The following is a 17,561-nucleotide window of genomic DNA, read 5'->3' on the forward strand; positions in this document are numbered from 1 at the left end:
GTCCATAAATCGAATACACATATGATTACAAATGAAGGTTAACCTTTCCCATCGAAGTTTTAAGAACAGCAGAGCCTTTGGCCTTATTCTCGTTCGACCACCAAGTCGCGCCCTGGATCTGGTTTCGTTTCACAGAATCCACCTGGAGATGTCGTTTCCTTCCCTTGCCAGCTGGATCCTCGACGTCTTCCTTGTAGTCGAGAGAAGCCTTGCTCAAAACCGTCTCGAGGTCGAACTGCCCTTGGAAGGTAGTCGGAAGGCGGGCGTCAATCCTGGCGAGAGCAGTCTGTGCTTCAAGAGTGAGGATCGAGTCGATGGGCGTTTCGACAATGTCCGCGTCGATGTGCCCTCGGGCGGTTTCAGCAACGATTCCAAAGGCGCCACCATCGTTTTCCTGGGTGGACGTTAGATTGGCTGTGAAATCGATGTGGCTGGGGAGGCAAGAAGTCAGAGATCGAGCCGTGGGTTAACTTGGTGCTCAAAAGGTTCACACACCTATTCGTGGTGTAAAGCTCGGCAGTGGTAGCGTGAGTGACATTCTCATTGATCATCTCTAGAAGAACACTGATGGGAGCGTTGACAGTCTTCAGCGTGATGCTAGAATTGGTATAGTATCGACCAGAAATGCCCGCGTTCACAGTTGAAATGTTGACCACCTCAGTTCTCAAAGGCTATGTTATCCGAACCACACGCGGTAAGCGACAGGCCCAACCCAAAGGCTTGAGAACTATGAACTTACCCCGGTTTCGATGGCCTCGTTGATCGAGGATAGAAGTAGGTTCTTGAAGAATACATGCTCTCCTATGTTGCCGAGTGTATGTCTGAACATGGGAAGGTCAGTCTCGAGCGACTGGACGACCAGCGGTTTCTTCTTGCTTGACTTGGGAAGGTCGACCTTGACATCGAAGATGGGTCCCCGAGCCCGACGACGGCGATCCCAATTGGGAGTCTAGACAATGATCATCAGCATTTCGCACCCCTAACATGATGGGCTCAACTTACAAAGATACCAATGCCATTGGCCCCATCGTCCCGGATTATCTTACAGACTTTCGACATTTCCTGGAATCCATTCCTGACAGCCACATTGACTTCTACGCTGTCCCTGCTCGGGTTGTCATACTGGGTAATGAGGATCTTGCCATAGGAAAGAGAACCGCGGGAGACGAAGAACAGGTTGGATGGATCGTCGAGCGTGATGTTGGTCGACATCGAGTTGAGCGCCCGCGCTGAATCAGGGAGGTCGTTCCAGTCCGTGCATTCCTCGAGCTTGATCCCAGGCGGAATGGGATAGCTGTGAGGGCGGCGGTGTCCAGGACACTGATGTCATGATTGGTCAGAACTTCACAGATCGTACAAGACAAGAGACTCACTCCGACGAAGCTGCTGCCACTGAACCAACGAGGGGAGTATTGACCCAACAGTTCAGTTCCAAACAAGATGCCGGCGAGAACCAGGAAGCAAGTCATGATCCTGAACGTTCGTCGCCTTCGCTTGCTTCGAATCTCGTAGTCGAGGAGGTCATGTTGGCCAGGAGAATCCGTCAGAAAAGGTGCATTGGGGGAATCGAACTTTGTATCGCCAGGGTACGACATAGCGATGAATAGACGTGGTGTGAAGAAGAAAGAGTTCCGCAGCGAAGGACAACCAATGACGAACAGTTATATATCCAGAGTGCCTTAGGAAGTCGACATCATGCCAAGGGCATCACGGGGTGAGTACTTGAGTTCCAAAGATAGATAGAGATAGATTGGCTGCGGTCAAGACTCAGCCCTGCAGGTGCGCGGCGATTTTGGCTGCGCTTTCGCAGCCAAGAAGAGGGCCACGAGGCCATTGCGCAGCCAGAAGAGTGAGACAGCGCGACAAAGTTGTATTGTCGCAGCCGTGACCCAAGGGGAAACGGGCACCGAATTGAGTTAGGAGGTCTTGAAGATGATTTCCAAATGTGCACGCCTGCGTAATTTGTTGGAATTCCCTGCAATTTCGATGACGCCTACTTTGATGCTTATTCTAGACCCAGGACCCGCATTGGTGTTTGGTGCCGTCATTTTAACCCGGTTCCATTGGAGAGCACCAGCCTTCCATGAAAACAGCAGCACTTGGGCTTGATCTGGGCGCAGAAGGTGGAGGTGAGAGGCAAATGAAGAACACCGAAAACCTTGGCCCCATTGTGCCGGAGCTTCGGCACGGGCCCGCCTTTGGATTTTCTCACGTGTTATCCGAGAGTTCGATCCGCAGTCGTGCCCAAGGTTTCCGACTGTAATTCCCGCATCCCGCCTGAGAATCCATCCAGACTCGGGTTTCGATTGCAGAATTATTTACAACTTCAGGCACGCACTTCCCCGATCGACTATCAGAGACACATTACCCCTCGATTTCGTTTCCTCCGACCACCATGTCGAACCGCGTACACCGCGTCGATGGGCCTCGTAAAGCCTCAACTGGCGCATCCTGCCAGTGTTCCGTCCAGAAGGGTCTTCAACGGCATCGCTAAACTCGAGATCCGCATGTGAGAATTATTTCTCAGAATCTTCCAAGTGAAGAAGGAAGTTTCCTTCGTATGTCGAGGGGAGATGGACCTCCAAGTCACCCCAGCCGCTGGTAACGTTGTCACCAACGATGCCTGCTGCGATGTTGATGACAGAGTCCAAAGGTGCGTCGCCGACTTTGATTGAGAAGCTATGAGGTGAAGTCGCGGCGATGTCAAAGGCGCCCCCTCGGTTATCCGGGATGGTCAGGTTAGTAGAGATCTTCATGGTCTTCTGCTCTGGCAATTCGGAGATTTCCCGCAGCACTGGTTGACATCCCCAGCAGGACCTGCAGTGTTTCAGCCTCGCAGTAGACGCGCATAGGAACGTCAGGCTACCTCTGTACACCCTTCACCCTGGCAAGGGTGGGTCGATCGATATCGTCGTTGACGAGGTTCAGCTCGACATCAATATCTTCGGCCTCGCCTTCGACGCTAAACGAAGAGTTTGCGGTGAACCGGCCGGATACACCCCCTTGAGTCTTGATTTTTATGTTCTCTCCACTGGTTGACTGATTGGAACAAACTTATTTAAGCATCGGGTAAAGAAACCAACTTTGGAAACAACAATAACACACCTCGACAGAGATGGGCTGATATGAGGCTGACTGGAGCTTAAGCTTGTGGAAGAACATCTCTTGCGTGAGGTCCGTTAGCGATTGACGAAAACGAGGAAGGTCGGTTTCCAGGGAGTTCAAAGACGACATGGACATCGGGAGGTCCACGTTGAACGATATGTTCGGTGGGACATTGCAGGGAGAGTACCGAGGCGCGCTGTTGGACGGTGCCTAGGCATCTTGAGATTCTCGCGAAGCGTGAAATGTTTCCCAACAGGACTCACGAATATCCCTACACCAACAGCACCATCCTCGCGAACAACTTTGCAAATCTTGATGTCTTTGTACTCCAGGCTGGTCGATACTGTTGCGTTTACGTTGATCCGGTTTCCTGTGTTCGACTGCGTAAGGCGGAAAGTCCCAGAGGCAAGCTGTCCTCGAGAAACGAATAGAAGGTCCCGCGCAGAATCGTCGAGACTGAGGCTGACACTAATCGAAGATACTTCATGAACGTCGGAATAATCATCCCATTTGATACATTCCCCGAGTTCAATACCGGGCGGGATGGGGTCGTATACCGGCGAGATCTAGGTCAATCTATTAGTATGCATTATACAGTCCTCAGAAGAGAACACTCACTTTCTTTTCCGGAACAACAGAACCATAGATATCTTGAACTAGCCAAGACCGAAACGCCTCCCACCGCTCCAGGTTAGATGCAGCAGAGTAGAGAATAAAAGACAGAAGAATAGAAATAAAGACTTTGGTGCAATAGATCCAGCGACTTTGGCCAGCTGGTTGAAGGGGTTCTTGCGCGAGATCAGAGGATGAGCCAGGGATATCCGGTTTGATGGCTGGAATGATGGACATAGCGCCCTCACAAAGTGAAGGCGATAGCTTCACAGAAGCTTGTGGTGGATGACGAAGTATATATACCCTGTCCTTGCTGGAATCATTGAGCGCATGACAGCAAGACGCGAACAGATCTCAACTGCGAAACTGCGGATTGGATACGAGCGGCAAATCCCAGAGCGCATAGAAACCGCAAGGCGGAGAGCAAGTGTGATGCGTTGATTGTAAAAGCACTCCAGCGGGCTGCACGGGTTGTTTGTAGAGCGACTGTCAATAAAACCTCCTAGGCATGAGAGCAAGGCAGCATATAATTGAAGTTACAAGTCACCAATATACAAGAAGACAGCTTATCTTAGATGTTCACGAACGGGTAGACGCGAGGTAAACCACCAAGGCCGTAACCGATGCTTGGGGTCCGGCATACTGTATCTTGATCAAGCTCCAACGCCGATCTCCCGCAGGTAGTTGATTCGGTGAGGATTGACTTCAGTCTCCTCGCTGCGGTTGTAAGGAATCCATTTGGGTTCGTCCTGATGGAACGAGGTAAGCCCGAGTACTGTCCAATGGGCACGCAGAGAGTACGAACCTGGAACAACCGGATAGCCTTGATGTAGTTGTTCTCGTCCAGGGTGAATCGGTGGTAGATTCCGGCAGGGATGACGAGGAGATCGCCAGGCTCGACACCAATACGAATCCATTCGTCGGATGGGGACTCTATAGAGAAGAAAAACGTTAACCGGACTAAACCCGAAACGAGTGGTCGGCGACGCACCTCGAACGTCGAAGAAACCGCTACCGTCGACGACATATCGAATTTCCTCGTCTTCGTGCATATGCCTGCAGTCGTTCATCAACACAGTTCGAGATTCCAAGCCCTGAAAACAACGCACTCGGAGAAGAAGTTCTTCAACTTTTCTTCGTAGCTCTGCGCGAGATTTGGTTAATTGGCCCATGCACTTCTGATCTAATAAAACTACTCACATCTCCCAAACCAGCTTTCGAAACATTGATAAAGTCGCGATTCTTGTAGCCGCGTTCTTCAGCAACGGCATTGAGCTTGGGTAGATAACCGTCCAATTCGATTCGCCAGTAGCTGATATTGAGTTTCCTCAAGGTGTCTTCGGAAACTGGGCGTCCCGAGTCGTGCGGGAGGCGTTGATCGCCGGGGATATTGTCGAAGTAATAGGCTCGCATTCTGAAATCTGAAGGCTTTAGGTGAGTCTAGAGGGATGTAAGAAGACTTACTCGTCGTTATTAGTGTCTTATATAGGTTGTCCGGGTTCAAGAAGCAATTCTGATTGCGCCATCGTGCTAGGCTGTGGCTGCGAGAGAGGAGATTTACTCCGACCTCGGCGAGAGCGAGTCTGACCGTGGGAAGTGACTGAGGTAAGCCAAAATCTTCGGCAGGCCGGCAAACAAACGGGTTGAATGCCATCCTCTCTTTCATCGATGTTCACAGAACGGTGCAGAGCTAACGACTAGAATTGTAGTGGGTAATAATACATATGAGGAACAAGCATGTAGAAAAGAATAAACATAACATAAATACAACCGAGACCAGATTCAGGTCTCGTACTGACGAGACGTTCCACGCTTTAAAGCTTGCTCCAAGTAATCCAGCTCCATAGCCAAGCACCCCATCCAACAGCAGCAGGCGCAACCGGCAGTCCAAGCTTTTCCTTCGTCTGCTTGAGATACTCAAGCCGGTACGGGTTCACGTCCATCTCCTTGCTGCGGTACATGTACACCCACTTGGGGTCTGCACGGAACAAGCGGATAGATTTGATGTAGTCGCCTTCGTCTAGAGTGAAGCGGTGGTAAATACCAACTGGAATGATGACGAGGTCTTCAGCTTCAATTTGGAAGCGGATCCATTTGTCGGTGGGGGTCTCTGGAGAAGAGCGGTGGGTTAGGTTCTTCGTCACCACATTCCGGTAGGGGAAAGCAACCAACCGCGGATATCGTAGTACCCCGTGCCGTCGAGAATGTATCGGATCTCTTCATCCTCATGCATATGCCTATGCGGAACGTATTCAGTGACCGGTAAACATGGTACATCGGCAATACTCACTCTTGGAAGAAATAGACCATCTTCTCATCATACAACTAGCAAAAAAAGCGTCAGCCGACTATGTCCATCGGATACACAAGGTAAACCAATCACTTACCTCGCCTAGTCCCTCTTTGGAGATGTTAATGATGTCCCTATTGGGATAGTCCCGCTCTTTCGCAATCTGGTTGATGGTTTCTTCATGTCCATCGAGGGGGATCTTCCAGTGCTTGACGCCCAAGTCGTAGACTTTTTGGTTGGGCACGGGCTCGCCCATGTGGGGGAGCTTCTGGTGGCCAGGGAGTTCGTCAAAGTACCAGGCGCGCATTGTGAAGGGAGAGGAAAGGGCCGGTAGCGAGGGGTGTGATATGAAGCGTGAAACGAGGGGGTGAGGAAACTGAGGTGGGTAACGCAGCAAGTCAGCACGGGTCCCAGGTGTAGCACTCGTCGTTTATAAGTCGGTCGGAGGTGTGAAATCGCACTGCCCGCCGAGATATTCGCCTGATGTAGAATGAAAGGCTAAGGAGCGGCAGAAGATAGCCATCGACAGCCCGCAAAATGTATGCTTCTTCTAGGGATGGTTCTAAATGATAGCTGGCGAGTTGCCTGGCATCATGATTCACGGATTTAGGCTCTCCAAAGTTAATGTTGTGTTTCAACTCCAAATCCGTGATGGAAGAAGACCCTATACGCCGAGTGAGCGCTTTAACCTGACTAAAGCAAGCCAAAGGCTTACCACAAGAAGCACGGCTACCATTGCTTTCGCCGCTGGGCGAAGGGAGCCATATGTTCTTCGTGATGGAAAGATGAAGGAAGCTTCGCGCCATGGCTACTGTGGAACATATACTTAGCGCTGTATTATTCAGTGTCAAACGGATGATGGGTCAGATTCACAGGACCCCGGGTAAGCACTAGTGTTATCAGACACGTTCTGCGCGGAGGCGATGTTACGACCAGGCAATCAGTCAAGTAAACGCAATGCGATTCAGGATCCAGGAAAGGGAACATACCAGATGGAGCACAGACAAGAGATCCAAACGTGGCAGGGTCAGCCATGAGTCATGGCCTCGTTATCTAGCGCTCGGTGCGAGTCTCGAGTCCCCGTCCGCCATGGAAAAAGCGAAACAGTCGACAGGCTCAGTTGTGACGGCAACCTGCTCGGCGTCGAGGTTCGGATGATAACTGTTCGTGATGTTGCTTGCTCCGGACATAAATGGCAGTGGTGACCGACCAATGGCCACCTCCAATGGAGCTTAAGTTGTCGAGAAGGCGAGCTGCTGATGTCGCCATTGGAATACATTCCCTTGACATTGCTTAAAGTGTTCATTGACGTATCAAGAAGGGCGAATGGGGGGCACTGTTGCATCATTTCTGGAATTTGAGGGTTTTGCCGAATGGCCATCTGTCGAAGGGGTAAAGTGGCAGGTTGTCTCTGGGAACTATCCACGTAGCAGGTTCAAAAAGAAGCTGAGCTTCGTTCGTCTGTACTGGCAGGGGTCGCCAACCGTTGAGCCAGGGAAAAGTGACCGCCGACGTTCAAAACTGGCACACAGGTTTCGGGGAGCATTATTCCATTATCATAAGATATATATCTGCGTTAAGGCAAGGTCAGCATTTCGATAGAATCTAAAGAACGTGGCAACGCACCTCTACAGCACCAGTCCGTATCCCGCCCAAGAAGCTCTACGGTTACTTCTTGGTCTTTTTGCTCTCCACGAATAACACCCTCCGTTTCACTGTCAAGCGTCGTTCCGCGTCAGTTCATCGATCTGGCGTGTTCAGGAGAGGTAGGTCACTCACCCACTGGGTCATACTTGACCGCTGAAAGTTTTGGGCCCTGCCGCAGGCGTTGGGTGGTGTAGAAGAAACCAGTTTGCGCCGTTGAAATTAGACGAACAATGAGAGTCCTGTACCATTCATGAGTACACACATTTGAAAAAGTTGTGGGTGCTTTTGCGTACCTGGCCTTTGCCTTTGCTGCCATCCTGAACGCTGAATGTCGTGGGGCTCAAGCTCAACGTCGACGACCGTGATGACCTGGGACTGTGATGGCTGGCCGACCTTGGCCGCGGGCTCGGAAGCCGCCATCACCGGAAGGGCTAGCCAAGCATGGCCAATCAAACGCGTTAGGGGCTTGGTGGTACAGGCGCTTATTCCGGTGGGTCGAACATACATACAGGCGACGTCCATGAAGTGGGAAATAGATGATCTCGTTAATAGATACGCATATCATCTATCGTACTCCCAAAAGTCTATCGCGTACTACTATTATATTGCCTGTCAATGGTGCATGAGAAGTGAACAAGCTACAGGGCCTCTCCTTAGTCTCTTCGAGCATATGCCCTCTTGACTGTACATGTGAATGCTCCCCCGGTCCTCTCCATCCTCTCCATCCTCTCCTTCGAAACTGAGAAAATCTCTATGACTTCATTCTCTGCCCGCCTATCATAGTATACTTCGTCCTGACTGGGCGGTTCTGCTTCAAACCCCATGACAGCATCCCAATATCCGTCAAGACGGATGGAAACCTGTGGGACGATCGCGATGCGTTTCAACGCAGGTAGCTTTTGACAGTCTGCCAGAAGATCATCGAGAATTGCCCACTGAGGGTTCTGTCCCTTTGACTCAAAGAACCGGCGACCCGGAGTTGGGTACGTCTCGAACACGGTGAATGTCAAAGTAAGCTCTCGAAGATTGGGTTGTTGGGAAATGAAGCTGTGAATGTACTTCAGCACAGTTGGTGTACAGGGGGGAACGTTCCTGGCTGGCTCGTGCGGGTGGTCTGGATTGGGTCGACTCATACTGAACGTAAAATTGAGCTTGAGGAGGTTAGGAAGCCTGATGGGAGTAATGTACGTCCCGTTGTAAACCGGGGATGCGTAAACGTGGGTCACTGGAGGTGTTCATGAGTAAATGCAAGTGATAGTAACGAGCCAAATCAGACGTACCGCCGTCGATAAATGGTTCATAGGTCAATCCCACCTCGGTAAGGGTATCTTGAGACATCGAGAGGATTTTGAAAGCCGCTTCATCGTCCAGCTGGCGTTCTATCACCAGGTCAACGCTCTTGAGCCGTGACAAATTTAACCCTGAGCTTAGAATTTGCGCGGGGATGTTTCCGTCTCCGATGACCAGGGAATCAAGCGCTACCGGTTGGTCTGGGGCCGATGATTCGTCGTCTCTATCGCCAATGATGCTGTGTCGCCCACCATCAGCGTCCACGTCGTCGTCTGCGAAGCTGACGCAGTCAAGGTGTAGACGACGGACGGTCGGCGAGAGCTTTCTTAGCACGAGGGCGGGTATGCCTGAGAAGGATTCTAGTTCGACTTCCCTAAGCAGATTTCCTTCGCGACGGGTCAGACAGTCCACTAACGCAGCTCGCACACCGGCATCCGTCATATCCCACTCTTGTGGCGAGAACCGCCATGAATCTCCACCAAAGCTCTTGAATTGGAGAGAACGAAGGTGGGTCAGGGTTCGAAGAAATGAGGGGAACAGCTCGTTGAACGTCGTAGTCCGCCCGGACCTGTCGCTGCTCTCCCTGGTGTAGTAGTCCCCAATCAAAATGTCCACGCCGTCAAGGGTGAGCCGTTGGATGTATGGCACGAGGTGGGGGTGGGATTGTAGGATATCGATAGACCCCTGGAGGTAATGGCGAAGGGAAGGACACGATGGCTTCTTTCGTGTATCCCCAATACTGATTCGGTAGAAAATGTGCGTTCTCGACGGGTGCAGGGCAGCCTTGCATACCAGGGAACAGGCCAAAAGACTTTGGAACGCCAAAGATGTGGAAGGGACATCGTCAGGTCGAGCCTCCTCCCCAAGACAGTCGATGATAGGTCCCAAGAGGTCGATATGGAGAGAGACCTTGTTCGTCATCTGCGCTGCAGTCAAAGAGGTCAGCCATTGCCGTTGCAAACTGCAATCATGGTGTCCCAACGAGTGAAAGCACCTACCACTGGTGGTCCGGTCTGATGAGCGAAGTGGAACGAAGGAATCAGTTCTTTAGCTTAAAGGATCCATCCATGTGTGTACGAGTGTGTAGAGCTCTAGTACCGGGGCCCCCGCGGACTTGGCACAAGCGCTCAAATTGAGGATCCTATTCCGCCCTCATCGGATGTCACGGGTGCACCGAGTTTTCCCCTATCTGGAGTGGAGTATGGTGCAGGCCAGCAAAGCGTTCAAAAAACAATGAAGAAAAAAGTTTCATACCGGTGCTGTTCGAATACTTAGTCTAGTCTATCTAGAAGATACTTTTTAAATTTGGTCCCGCTAATTCCAGCTTCCATAAACTCGAAAGCCCCCGCTGACGGTCCATTATCTCCCTCATCTGAACTGATAACTCTCAAAGTCCCTCGACTATACCTGCAACTCCAATCATCGGGGCCGGGGCTCACCTCCATGCGATGTACTCGTGCCTTCAGCTTGGTTTCATCTGCGACTAGGAATACGCGATTCGCCCAACCATCCCGGGCATCTGCACCTATGTGTAAGGTAACTCCCATCTCCCTGCAACAATGGCCAGGAATCGGTAGCGACACAGTTCCAATTCAACTGAATGTACAAGGATTGAAGGGACGCAAAAGAAGCGAAGAATTCACAAATGCACTGAGGATGGTGTCGGAGGTGGGGATGCCTTGCGCAAGTTCGAGCCGCAGTAGCCCAAGTAAAGGCGTAGATTGGAGTCGGAATACTGGTTTCGAAAAGTTATGAAGGCGCAGGGGGTCACAGAAGTCTGGATGGGATATCGCCTGGGGGCGTACGTGTCAGAGGCGGGTCCCATGTCACATTCTTTCTGTCGTTTCCCTGCCAGGAAATGGGAGCAAGACCCAAGCTCCCATAGCCAGATAGCCAACCTGCGAATGTGCCGGGTAAGGCGAGGGTGATCGTCCAGAATTTGGACAGTGGTCTGGAGTCAGGGAAGGTTCTCTGGTTGCCCGTTGAACATCGGTTTAGGGTTGATTTGGAGGTCAGCGACGGTGAAAAATGGGAGGCATCTGCGCAATCATCTAATCCCCGGCATAGCTCCTCGCCGCCAGGGTGGTCGAGGACTCGCTCGAAGAGCTCAATACTGAGAATGGGGCTCTTCACGGCTGGGAAAGTGGCGTTGACTGGGGTTCTCGAGCTCGTTAACGTCCTCAATGGAATGACTGTCATCGTTATCCCCGCTGTCAAGCCTATTTATAGTGGGACACCACCTCGTCGAAGGCCTGAAATCAGCCCTAGCATCAGGAAATACATTAACTATGGCAACACAGCGTAAACACAATAAGAGACTGTACCAAAGAGAACGGTAAACGAAAGCAAAAAGAAAGAAATCTACTACTAGTACATGTACAACAAAGATCTCGGTACTTAACAGATGATACACTCTTGATTGTCCTCGGACTTCTGTAATCGTGCTTCAAATCGAGCGCGGAGTTTCTCGTCCGGTGCAATGTACGACGTGCCACTGAAGAGCCCAACATCAGCGGAAGGTCGGATCAGTGAGGAAAAGTGCGCTCATACCTATATTGGAGAGTGCTCGCAGATGGATTCTTCTCCAAAGCCACGACGATAGTATTCCCCCCAGGCGTTGCCCCACCGGGCGCTGATAACTGGCTAAAACCGGTCTTCATGCGAATGGCGATTGGTGGTTTCGGATTAGTATCGCCATTTAGAGTAAATCTCGACAGGAGGGGTGAACTTCGAGGACTTGAGCGCGTAGAGGAATAAGCAAGGGTGGGGTCGCTGATAACGAGTTGTCCGTCGAGCCATGTCGGAGGGCTATTCGGTTGTAACGACAGCTCAACACACCAAGAACCACCTTGTATACCCGTATACTGGTAGGACTTGGCCACAACGAACGCGAGCCGCCACATTCGACCTGGAACACCCATGAAGACCAGCCGCCATAACATTAGGCACGGATTCAACTTACTGCGAGCTATGAACTCTAGTTCAATCAACTTCGTCACCATCAGTCGCTTCTGGAAGTGGGGTATCACGAAATCGACTGCGAAAGAGCCGTCATCGGCGGCAACTTCGTGGACTTCAATCTCGTCTTGGGGTTGGGTTGCCCCAAGCAATATCTGGTCGGCCCCGGAGACTTTCGAAAACTCCGGCGACATGCGCAATCGGTGAAACAGCTTTTGGTCGGACGTGACGAGGCATGCTAATCGAATGTCTGCTATCGTGGCGGGCTGGAGTGGACTGGAGTGGGACAAGAGGGCGGTAAGGAGGTCGGGAACTTGGGAATTGTCGTCGATTTCTTCGTCCGGTTTCCGTTTCACGATGGCCCAATAGAGTGGTGTATGCCCTTCGATCGATTTCTCTTGTAGGATGGTGTGAAGATCCAGATCGTGAGCTGCACAAGCATCGGCGCAACTCTGAAGGATCCCAGCTGGTGCTGCAGAATCGGCATAGTGTTCGCGAATGAGGTCACGAACGAGGCCTAGGACCGTTGTGTGGACCTCTCGGGAGGTTCGGGTTGCGGCAAAGTTGAACCAGCTGCTGGGCGCCTTCCCTTTCCCCTTGGATGACCCTGGTGTTGTCGGCGACCTTAAGGAGGATGATGATGGGCTTGTCGGACATTGCGCTGAAGACGGCCACGAGGATGAGCTGGAAATTGGCGAATATGAATAGTTTGGCTTGGCATCGCGAAGGAGTTTGCGCTCGAGCGGAACAAGGGTGTCGTAGGAGGGCGGAGAATCCAAGGTCACATCATCGTTTGGAGGTATCGGTGGTTTAGCGTCTTGGATAATCATAGCGGAAGTGACGAAGACCCAGTGACTCGAAGGAAGGGTTCAAGAGGATGGATAAATGACTGCGTAGAAGGAAGCTTGGCCGCCCAGGCTGCTGCGGTTACCACACGTCGTCGAGCTGCGGCCTGCGCAGCGCTGGGGTCCCTGTCGAAGCGATGTTGCCCATCTGATTTTTGTCATTTGACGGTGACAAAAGCTGTAGAGGTGTGGCGGTGCCTTTTGATGCCGTTGATGCCGACATTCGAGTCTCCGCCGACGGACGTTAACTTCAACGGTTAAGCGCTCGCGAGCTCGAGGAGAGGGTCGCAACTTGGAGGAAGGGGAGCAATAATTTCCCATTTCAGCTTTCAATTTCTATAGCAAACCGATATGGCTATCAATAGAGATAGATGCACGACAAAGGTTACACAAATGCTTAACTAGCTAGTACAGTCGAAGCTTGTCAACGGTCCAAGTGTGTACTGTCTTCAACCCCACTCCAATCTCCCTGACCATGACCCCTGACGCATTCAGCATTGCGCCGGTTCCTTCCAAAACAGCACCAGTCAAGAAAATCGGAATGGTGACAATCAGAACTACTCCCCCACCAATCTTTCTGAAGACACCACCCTCGTTACGGCCAAACCAGATGGCGTCGTTCTTCTTATCCCGTAGACGTTCAGCCTTCTTGAGGAGCGTCCTCCTAACGGCTGGGTCCTCGCTGTTGGCAGCAGCGATTTCGAGACTTCGAGCTGCGTTTTCGAGCGCTAAGGCTTCGTCGTCGATATAGTCCCGGCTGTATTGGGGAGCAGTGGCTGCGGGACCGGAGATGGATGTGGACGCGTCGCTGGGGGAATAACCAGGAGGGCTTAGATCGATTGGGTTGGTGGTTTGGTGCACTCGTGGTGCAAGTTTATCTTCGCCTTCAAGTGCAATTGGACCATCCTTGGACTTGACGTCGGACGGAGGAAGGAGAAATGGGGCCGTTTCGGAAGACGACGCATCGAGAGATGATGTCTCTGCATCCTCCCGACGGGTGTTATTCAGGTTCTTGAGCGACGAGGGCAGTTCCACGGGAAGGTTAAGCATTTCGTGAATCTCTCCTGGCATTGAGTCAGTAGACGTAACGGAAGGCCAGATAAGCATCAACTCACTGGAGTTAGCGGAACCGCAGAGATAGGGTGTTTCAGTGGAAGGGGAGGGGGATGTCGGTCAAGAGCTTCACGCTCGCGTGATACTTATATATTCGACGACACTTCATGTTGACGGCCAAGAGTTGGCGAGCGCAGCAGTGAGGCGGTCAACCCTGCCCGCTGTCTAAAGTTCCCGCGGAACTGTACAGCGTTACGAAACGGACATTGTACTTGAATTCAGCCACATCAGACCGCAGTCGTCACAAGACTGTGCCTCATTTCTCGTATTAGTAGTAATAATTGAATTGCAGTGCTTCTGTGGGTGCTATCTTCTGTCTGTGGAGAATAGGAACCAGGGGAACAAATGGCAATGCGTCCGGTTCTCCGGTCAGCGTCCCCGTCACACCGCGCGGGCGTCACGTAAGCACGTGCTGTGACGGTCACGCCACGTCGTCGGAAATCTTCCATTTCGGGCAATTTTGGCGCGTCAACTTCACCCCGCATTTACCTTTCTGTACCCCACCAACTACGCACCGACATTGTACGACGCACATGGCGACGGCGAGGAAACCATATGAAGGCGCTTCGCGCAAATTGGTGATAGCGTTCGATGTGGGGACGACGTTCACGGTTCAGCGGTGTTTCCTACTGGTGCGTCTAATTATGTGTTCCACGGTTAACGTGAATCCTTAATGAGATTTTTCTCAGCGTTCTTGATCCTGGAAATGTACCCGAAGTACGCACTGTGACGAGGTAAACTGTGTCTAGATATATAAGAAACCAAGGTTAACATGAAAAAGGTTCCCTTACCAGGACCAGGTTGGCGGCGACTCGAAGATTCCGACGATTGTGTATTACGACCGGGACGACAACGTCGTAGCAGTTGGCGCTGAGGCCGTCAAAGAGGGAACTGAAGGTGTAGCTGAGGAAGAGGGCTGGAATAAAGCAGAATGGCACGTCATTCCATTTCTAAAATACGTGGACACCCTTCCAACTTTTTTTCTTTTGCCTACAGGTTCAAACTACATCTTCGCCCAGGGCGTATGGCTGCCGGCCTGTTGTCCCAAGGACCTCAAATACCCTCGCTTCCGCCCAATAAGACTGTCGTCCAAATTTTTGCCGACTTCCTTGTTTACCTCTTCAGGTGCACAAAGCGGTATATCCAGGAGACCGAAGCGAACGGCCAGACGCTCTGGGACTCTCTCAAGAACAGCATCCAATTCGTCATCACCCACCCCAATGGATGGGAGGGCTACCAACAACATCAACTCCGCAAGTCTGCCGTACTTGCAAACCTCATTCCCGACACGCCAGAAGGCTGGGGACGCGTCACCTTTGTAACGGAAGGCGAAGCGAGTCTCCACTTCTGTGTGCAGAACGGTTTGACGGACCTTGTCAAGGAGGTGCATACTATGCCTTTCCTACTCTGATAGACCACGAATACCTAACACCTTTTGCGTTTCAGAAAAACCAAGGCGTGTTGATTGTGGGTGGTGGAGGAGGCACTGTTGACCTCAGTTCCTACCGATACAACACCGAGGTGAAATCCTTCGAGGAAACTGCCGTCCCCGAATGTACGTTCCCCCGCAGTTTGTTCAAAATAACAAGATCACTCATCGTATGCACCAGGTCACTTCCAAGGATCCGTATTCGTCACCAATCGCGCCAAAGAGCACCTTGACAGCGAGTGTCCGCGCACAGTTTTTAACTAATCCCATGAGTTAGATTTGCTGAGAGGATCCCGATTTGAAGACGACGTAGACTTCATCGTCGAACGCTTCGACAAGCGTACGAAACTAGCTTTCAGGGACGACAATCAAATGAAGTTCATCCAATTTGGCTCGGTCAGGCAGAACGAACCGAGCTTGGGTATTCGCACAGGGCAGCTGAAACTTCAAGGGTGCGCTTACACGAGCTCGTTCTTTTCTTGCATCTGATTTTCTCGATCTCTTGACAGGTCCGTCGTCGCCGGGTTCTTTGAGCCCTCTGTTCAGACCATCATCGGTGCGATTGAGAAACAATGTACCGAGTCCGAACACCCTATTTCCGTAAGTTGTGATGTCGACGAATGGTCACTTGGCTAACTCTTATTAGACTGTCATCCTCGTCGGTGGCTTTGCCTCTAGTGATTGGTTGCACTCGAAGATTGAAGAAGGTCTCAAAGGAAAGATATCGAGGAGGTGTCATGTTCTATATCGATAACATGGTCAAAACTCGTGTATCACGAACCTTTTACGGCACCAGGTGCATGCCAACATTCAATGGAACAAAAGCCTCCCATGCAGAGCGTAGAGACAAAATAGTCAAAAATCCAGTGACGGGAGTGGACTCTGGACTATTTCTTCGACATTATTTTGCCCAAGGCACGAACACATTATAATGAAAGGATACTTCACAGCTTCTCACAGATATTTGACAGGGCAAGAAAGTCGCTGAAACTCAAGAATTCAGACGGACCTATTCTAGGTCGAGTAAGGACAGGGCAACCGCCGAGTACACCAGCCCAATCTTAAGATATGACGGGGACAATGAAGGTCCACAGTGGATGGATGAGGATGCAGGTTGGTATCTTGCACTGTGCAAGTGGAATCATCAGCTCTAATTTTCATTCAAGACCGGTATTCCACTGTATGCGAGATTCAAGTCGACGCTACCCGGTAGACCTGTGACAACAGATCGGTTACCGGTCTAGCTACCCGGTTGGAATTCACCAAACGAAGAAGTCCCGTGACCCAGAGAATTCTGCTGGGAGACTACATATGATATTGTTATTCTTTTCGGCTTGACCGAGCTGAAAGCTCAAATCTGTTGGAAAGAAGACGTGAGTCTCGTGCTCCCTTTCCTTCCTGTCGTGACTTACAAGGCTTTCTTTTAGGGCGTTGAGAAGAGGTAACTATTCCCGCTTCATGGTGCGCGATAACGATTCTGATTTATTACTTAGGACACCGGCCAAGATTGTCTTCAATGACTGAGCGTACGGGATATTGACACATTTTGAAGTTCCTGGCTACTAAACCCCCACATTTAATACACTGGAGCTCGAATGGCGAGCTCCGTACTGGTTCTATATCTTATAGCTTATGCTGCTTAATGAATGGGCTTTTGCTGATTAGGAATGTCGTCATTGTGGAAGTGAAGGCGACATACATTGCGATGTATGACGCTGAGATCGTCACGGTGAGGATATGCGAGAGCAGTACTAGTCGAGTTTCACTGGGTTTAACGTTGATTATAGGATAACTACTTGACAAGAAAGCGAGCTTCGCTGGCGCTGTGTAATGTACATCATTGAATGTGCAGTCGGATATCCATGAAAACGAGTTACAGTTTACAGTTTGCTGGGACCAGGGGTACCGTCGGTACGAGCTCCTCGAGGGTATGAGCGAGGACGACTTTGGGTCTGACCAGGAGATCCGTCCTTCGAATCAACTTTCCATCCTGCCCTTTCACGGTGTAGAATTTCCGTGTTCCAAGATCGATGTTCCCCAGGGTCGGGCGCTTGAGATCGTTCGGATTTCCTTCGTCGTATATGTTTTCCATAAACGCGGGATCGTAAGGCTTCGAGTGGAGTATTGCCACGAGGGCTATGTCCATGGATGTGACGCCTTCGCTGACCGCTTGTCGAAGGGCATAAACAGATTTTTCGATAGCTTCCAGCTGTGGCACGAGGTAGGCCTCAATGTCGGGCCACCGTTTTGCTTTGGTTGACGCCCAGCAAGA

General features: G+C 51.1%; 10 protein-coding genes across 10 annotated transcripts; 1 reads left to right on the forward strand and 9 right to left on the reverse strand.

The window, feature by feature from the left end:
• Positions 1–25: 25 nt before the first annotated feature.
• CC1G_11130 (hypothetical protein) lies at positions 26–1,595 on the reverse strand (the record flags this gene model as incomplete). The annotated part of the gene is made up of 5 exons (XM_001829808.1): positions 26–431; positions 496–671; positions 740–949; positions 1,003–1,320; positions 1,374–1,595. The coding sequence occupies 5 exons, from the start codon at positions 1,593–1,595 to the stop codon at positions 26–28; spliced, it is 1,332 nt and encodes a 443-aa protein (XP_001829860.1).
• A 321-nt stretch (positions 1,596–1,916) lies between these two features.
• Positions 1,917–3,954, reverse strand: CC1G_11131 (hypothetical protein; the record flags this gene model as incomplete). Its single annotated transcript, XM_001829809.2, has 7 exons — positions 1,917–2,257; positions 2,339–2,495; positions 2,580–2,817; positions 2,867–3,039; positions 3,106–3,315; positions 3,369–3,671; positions 3,724–3,954. The coding sequence occupies 7 exons, from the start codon at positions 3,952–3,954 to the stop codon at positions 1,917–1,919; spliced, it is 1,653 nt and encodes a 550-aa protein (XP_001829861.2).
• Positions 3,955–4,370: 416 nt separating this feature from the next.
• Positions 4,371–5,130, reverse strand: CC1G_11132 (1,2-dihydroxy-3-keto-5-methylthiopentene dioxygenase; the record flags this gene model as incomplete). Its single annotated transcript, XM_001829810.1, has 5 exons — positions 4,371–4,466; positions 4,523–4,650; positions 4,709–4,773; positions 4,827–4,861; positions 4,918–5,130. The coding sequence occupies 5 exons, from the start codon at positions 5,128–5,130 to the stop codon at positions 4,371–4,373; spliced, it is 537 nt and encodes a 178-aa protein (XP_001829862.1).
• Positions 5,131–5,531: 401 nt separating this feature from the next.
• On the reverse strand, positions 5,532–6,314 carry CC1G_11133 (1,2-dihydroxy-3-keto-5-methylthiopentene dioxygenase; the record flags this gene model as incomplete). Its single annotated transcript, XM_001829811.1, has 4 exons — positions 5,532–5,827; positions 5,890–5,954; positions 6,008–6,042; positions 6,105–6,314. The coding sequence occupies 4 exons, from the start codon at positions 6,312–6,314 to the stop codon at positions 5,532–5,534; spliced, it is 606 nt and encodes a 201-aa protein (XP_001829863.1).
• A 1,361-nt stretch (positions 6,315–7,675) lies between these two features.
• On the reverse strand, positions 7,676–7,970 carry CC1G_11134 (mitochondrial 54S ribosomal protein YmL39; the record flags this gene model as incomplete). Its single annotated transcript, XM_001829812.1, has 3 exons — positions 7,676–7,722; positions 7,787–7,893; positions 7,948–7,970. 3 exons carry the CDS (start codon positions 7,968–7,970, stop codon positions 7,676–7,678), a joined length of 177 nt encoding a protein of 58 aa, XP_001829864.1.
• A 337-nt stretch (positions 7,971–8,307) lies between these two features.
• On the reverse strand, positions 8,308–9,865 carry CC1G_11135 (hypothetical protein; the record flags this gene model as incomplete). Its single annotated transcript, XM_001829813.1, has 2 exons — positions 8,308–8,879; positions 8,935–9,865. The coding sequence occupies 2 exons, from the start codon at positions 9,863–9,865 to the stop codon at positions 8,308–8,310; spliced, it is 1,503 nt and encodes a 500-aa protein (XP_001829865.1).
• A 1,476-nt stretch (positions 9,866–11,341) lies between these two features.
• On the reverse strand, positions 11,342–12,732 carry CC1G_11136 (hypothetical protein; the record flags this gene model as incomplete). Its single annotated transcript, XM_001829814.1, has 3 exons — positions 11,342–11,438; positions 11,495–11,852; positions 11,907–12,732. The coding sequence occupies 3 exons, from the start codon at positions 12,730–12,732 to the stop codon at positions 11,342–11,344; spliced, it is 1,281 nt and encodes a 426-aa protein (XP_001829866.1).
• Positions 12,733–13,081: 349 nt separating this feature from the next.
• On the reverse strand, positions 13,082–13,904 carry CC1G_11137 (hypothetical protein). The gene is made up of 2 exons (XM_001829815.2): positions 13,863–13,904; positions 13,082–13,811 (listed from the first exon to the last, which is right to left on the reverse strand). The coding sequence occupies exon 2, from the start codon at positions 13,795–13,797 to the stop codon at positions 13,153–13,155; it is 645 nt and encodes a 214-aa protein (XP_001829867.2). The 5' UTR covers positions 13,798–13,811; positions 13,863–13,904; the 3' UTR covers positions 13,082–13,152.
• A 980-nt stretch (positions 13,905–14,884) lies between these two features.
• CC1G_11138 (hypothetical protein) lies at positions 14,885–16,043 on the forward strand (the record flags this gene model as incomplete). The annotated part of the gene is made up of 6 exons (XM_001829816.2): positions 14,885–15,244; positions 15,307–15,415; positions 15,471–15,530; positions 15,567–15,741; positions 15,799–15,889; positions 15,936–16,043. The coding sequence occupies 6 exons, from the start codon at positions 14,885–14,887 to the stop codon at positions 16,041–16,043; spliced, it is 903 nt and encodes a 300-aa protein (XP_001829868.2).
• A 1,119-nt stretch (positions 16,044–17,162) lies between these two features.
• Positions 17,163–17,381, reverse strand: CC1G_11139 (hypothetical protein; the record flags this gene model as incomplete). The annotated part of the gene is made up of 1 exon (XM_001829817.2): positions 17,163–17,381. One exon carries the CDS (start codon positions 17,379–17,381, stop codon positions 17,163–17,165), a length of 219 nt encoding a protein of 72 aa, XP_001829869.2.
• Between the last annotated feature and the right edge of the window lie 180 nt (positions 17,382–17,561).

Source organism: Coprinopsis cinerea (assembly GCF_000182895.1).
Source record: "Coprinopsis cinerea okayama7#130 chromosome 3 map unlocalized cont3.3, whole genome shotgun sequence".
NCBI classification, from domain to species: domain Eukaryota; kingdom Fungi; phylum Basidiomycota; class Agaricomycetes; order Agaricales; family Psathyrellaceae; genus Coprinopsis; species Coprinopsis cinerea.

What these genes read in the sequence shown, in the direction of transcription:
- CC1G_11137 (XM_001829815.2), bottom strand. Translation starts at nt 13,797, where the DNA reads ATGCTTAACCTTCCCGTGGAACTGCCCTCGTCGCTCAAGAACCTGAAT.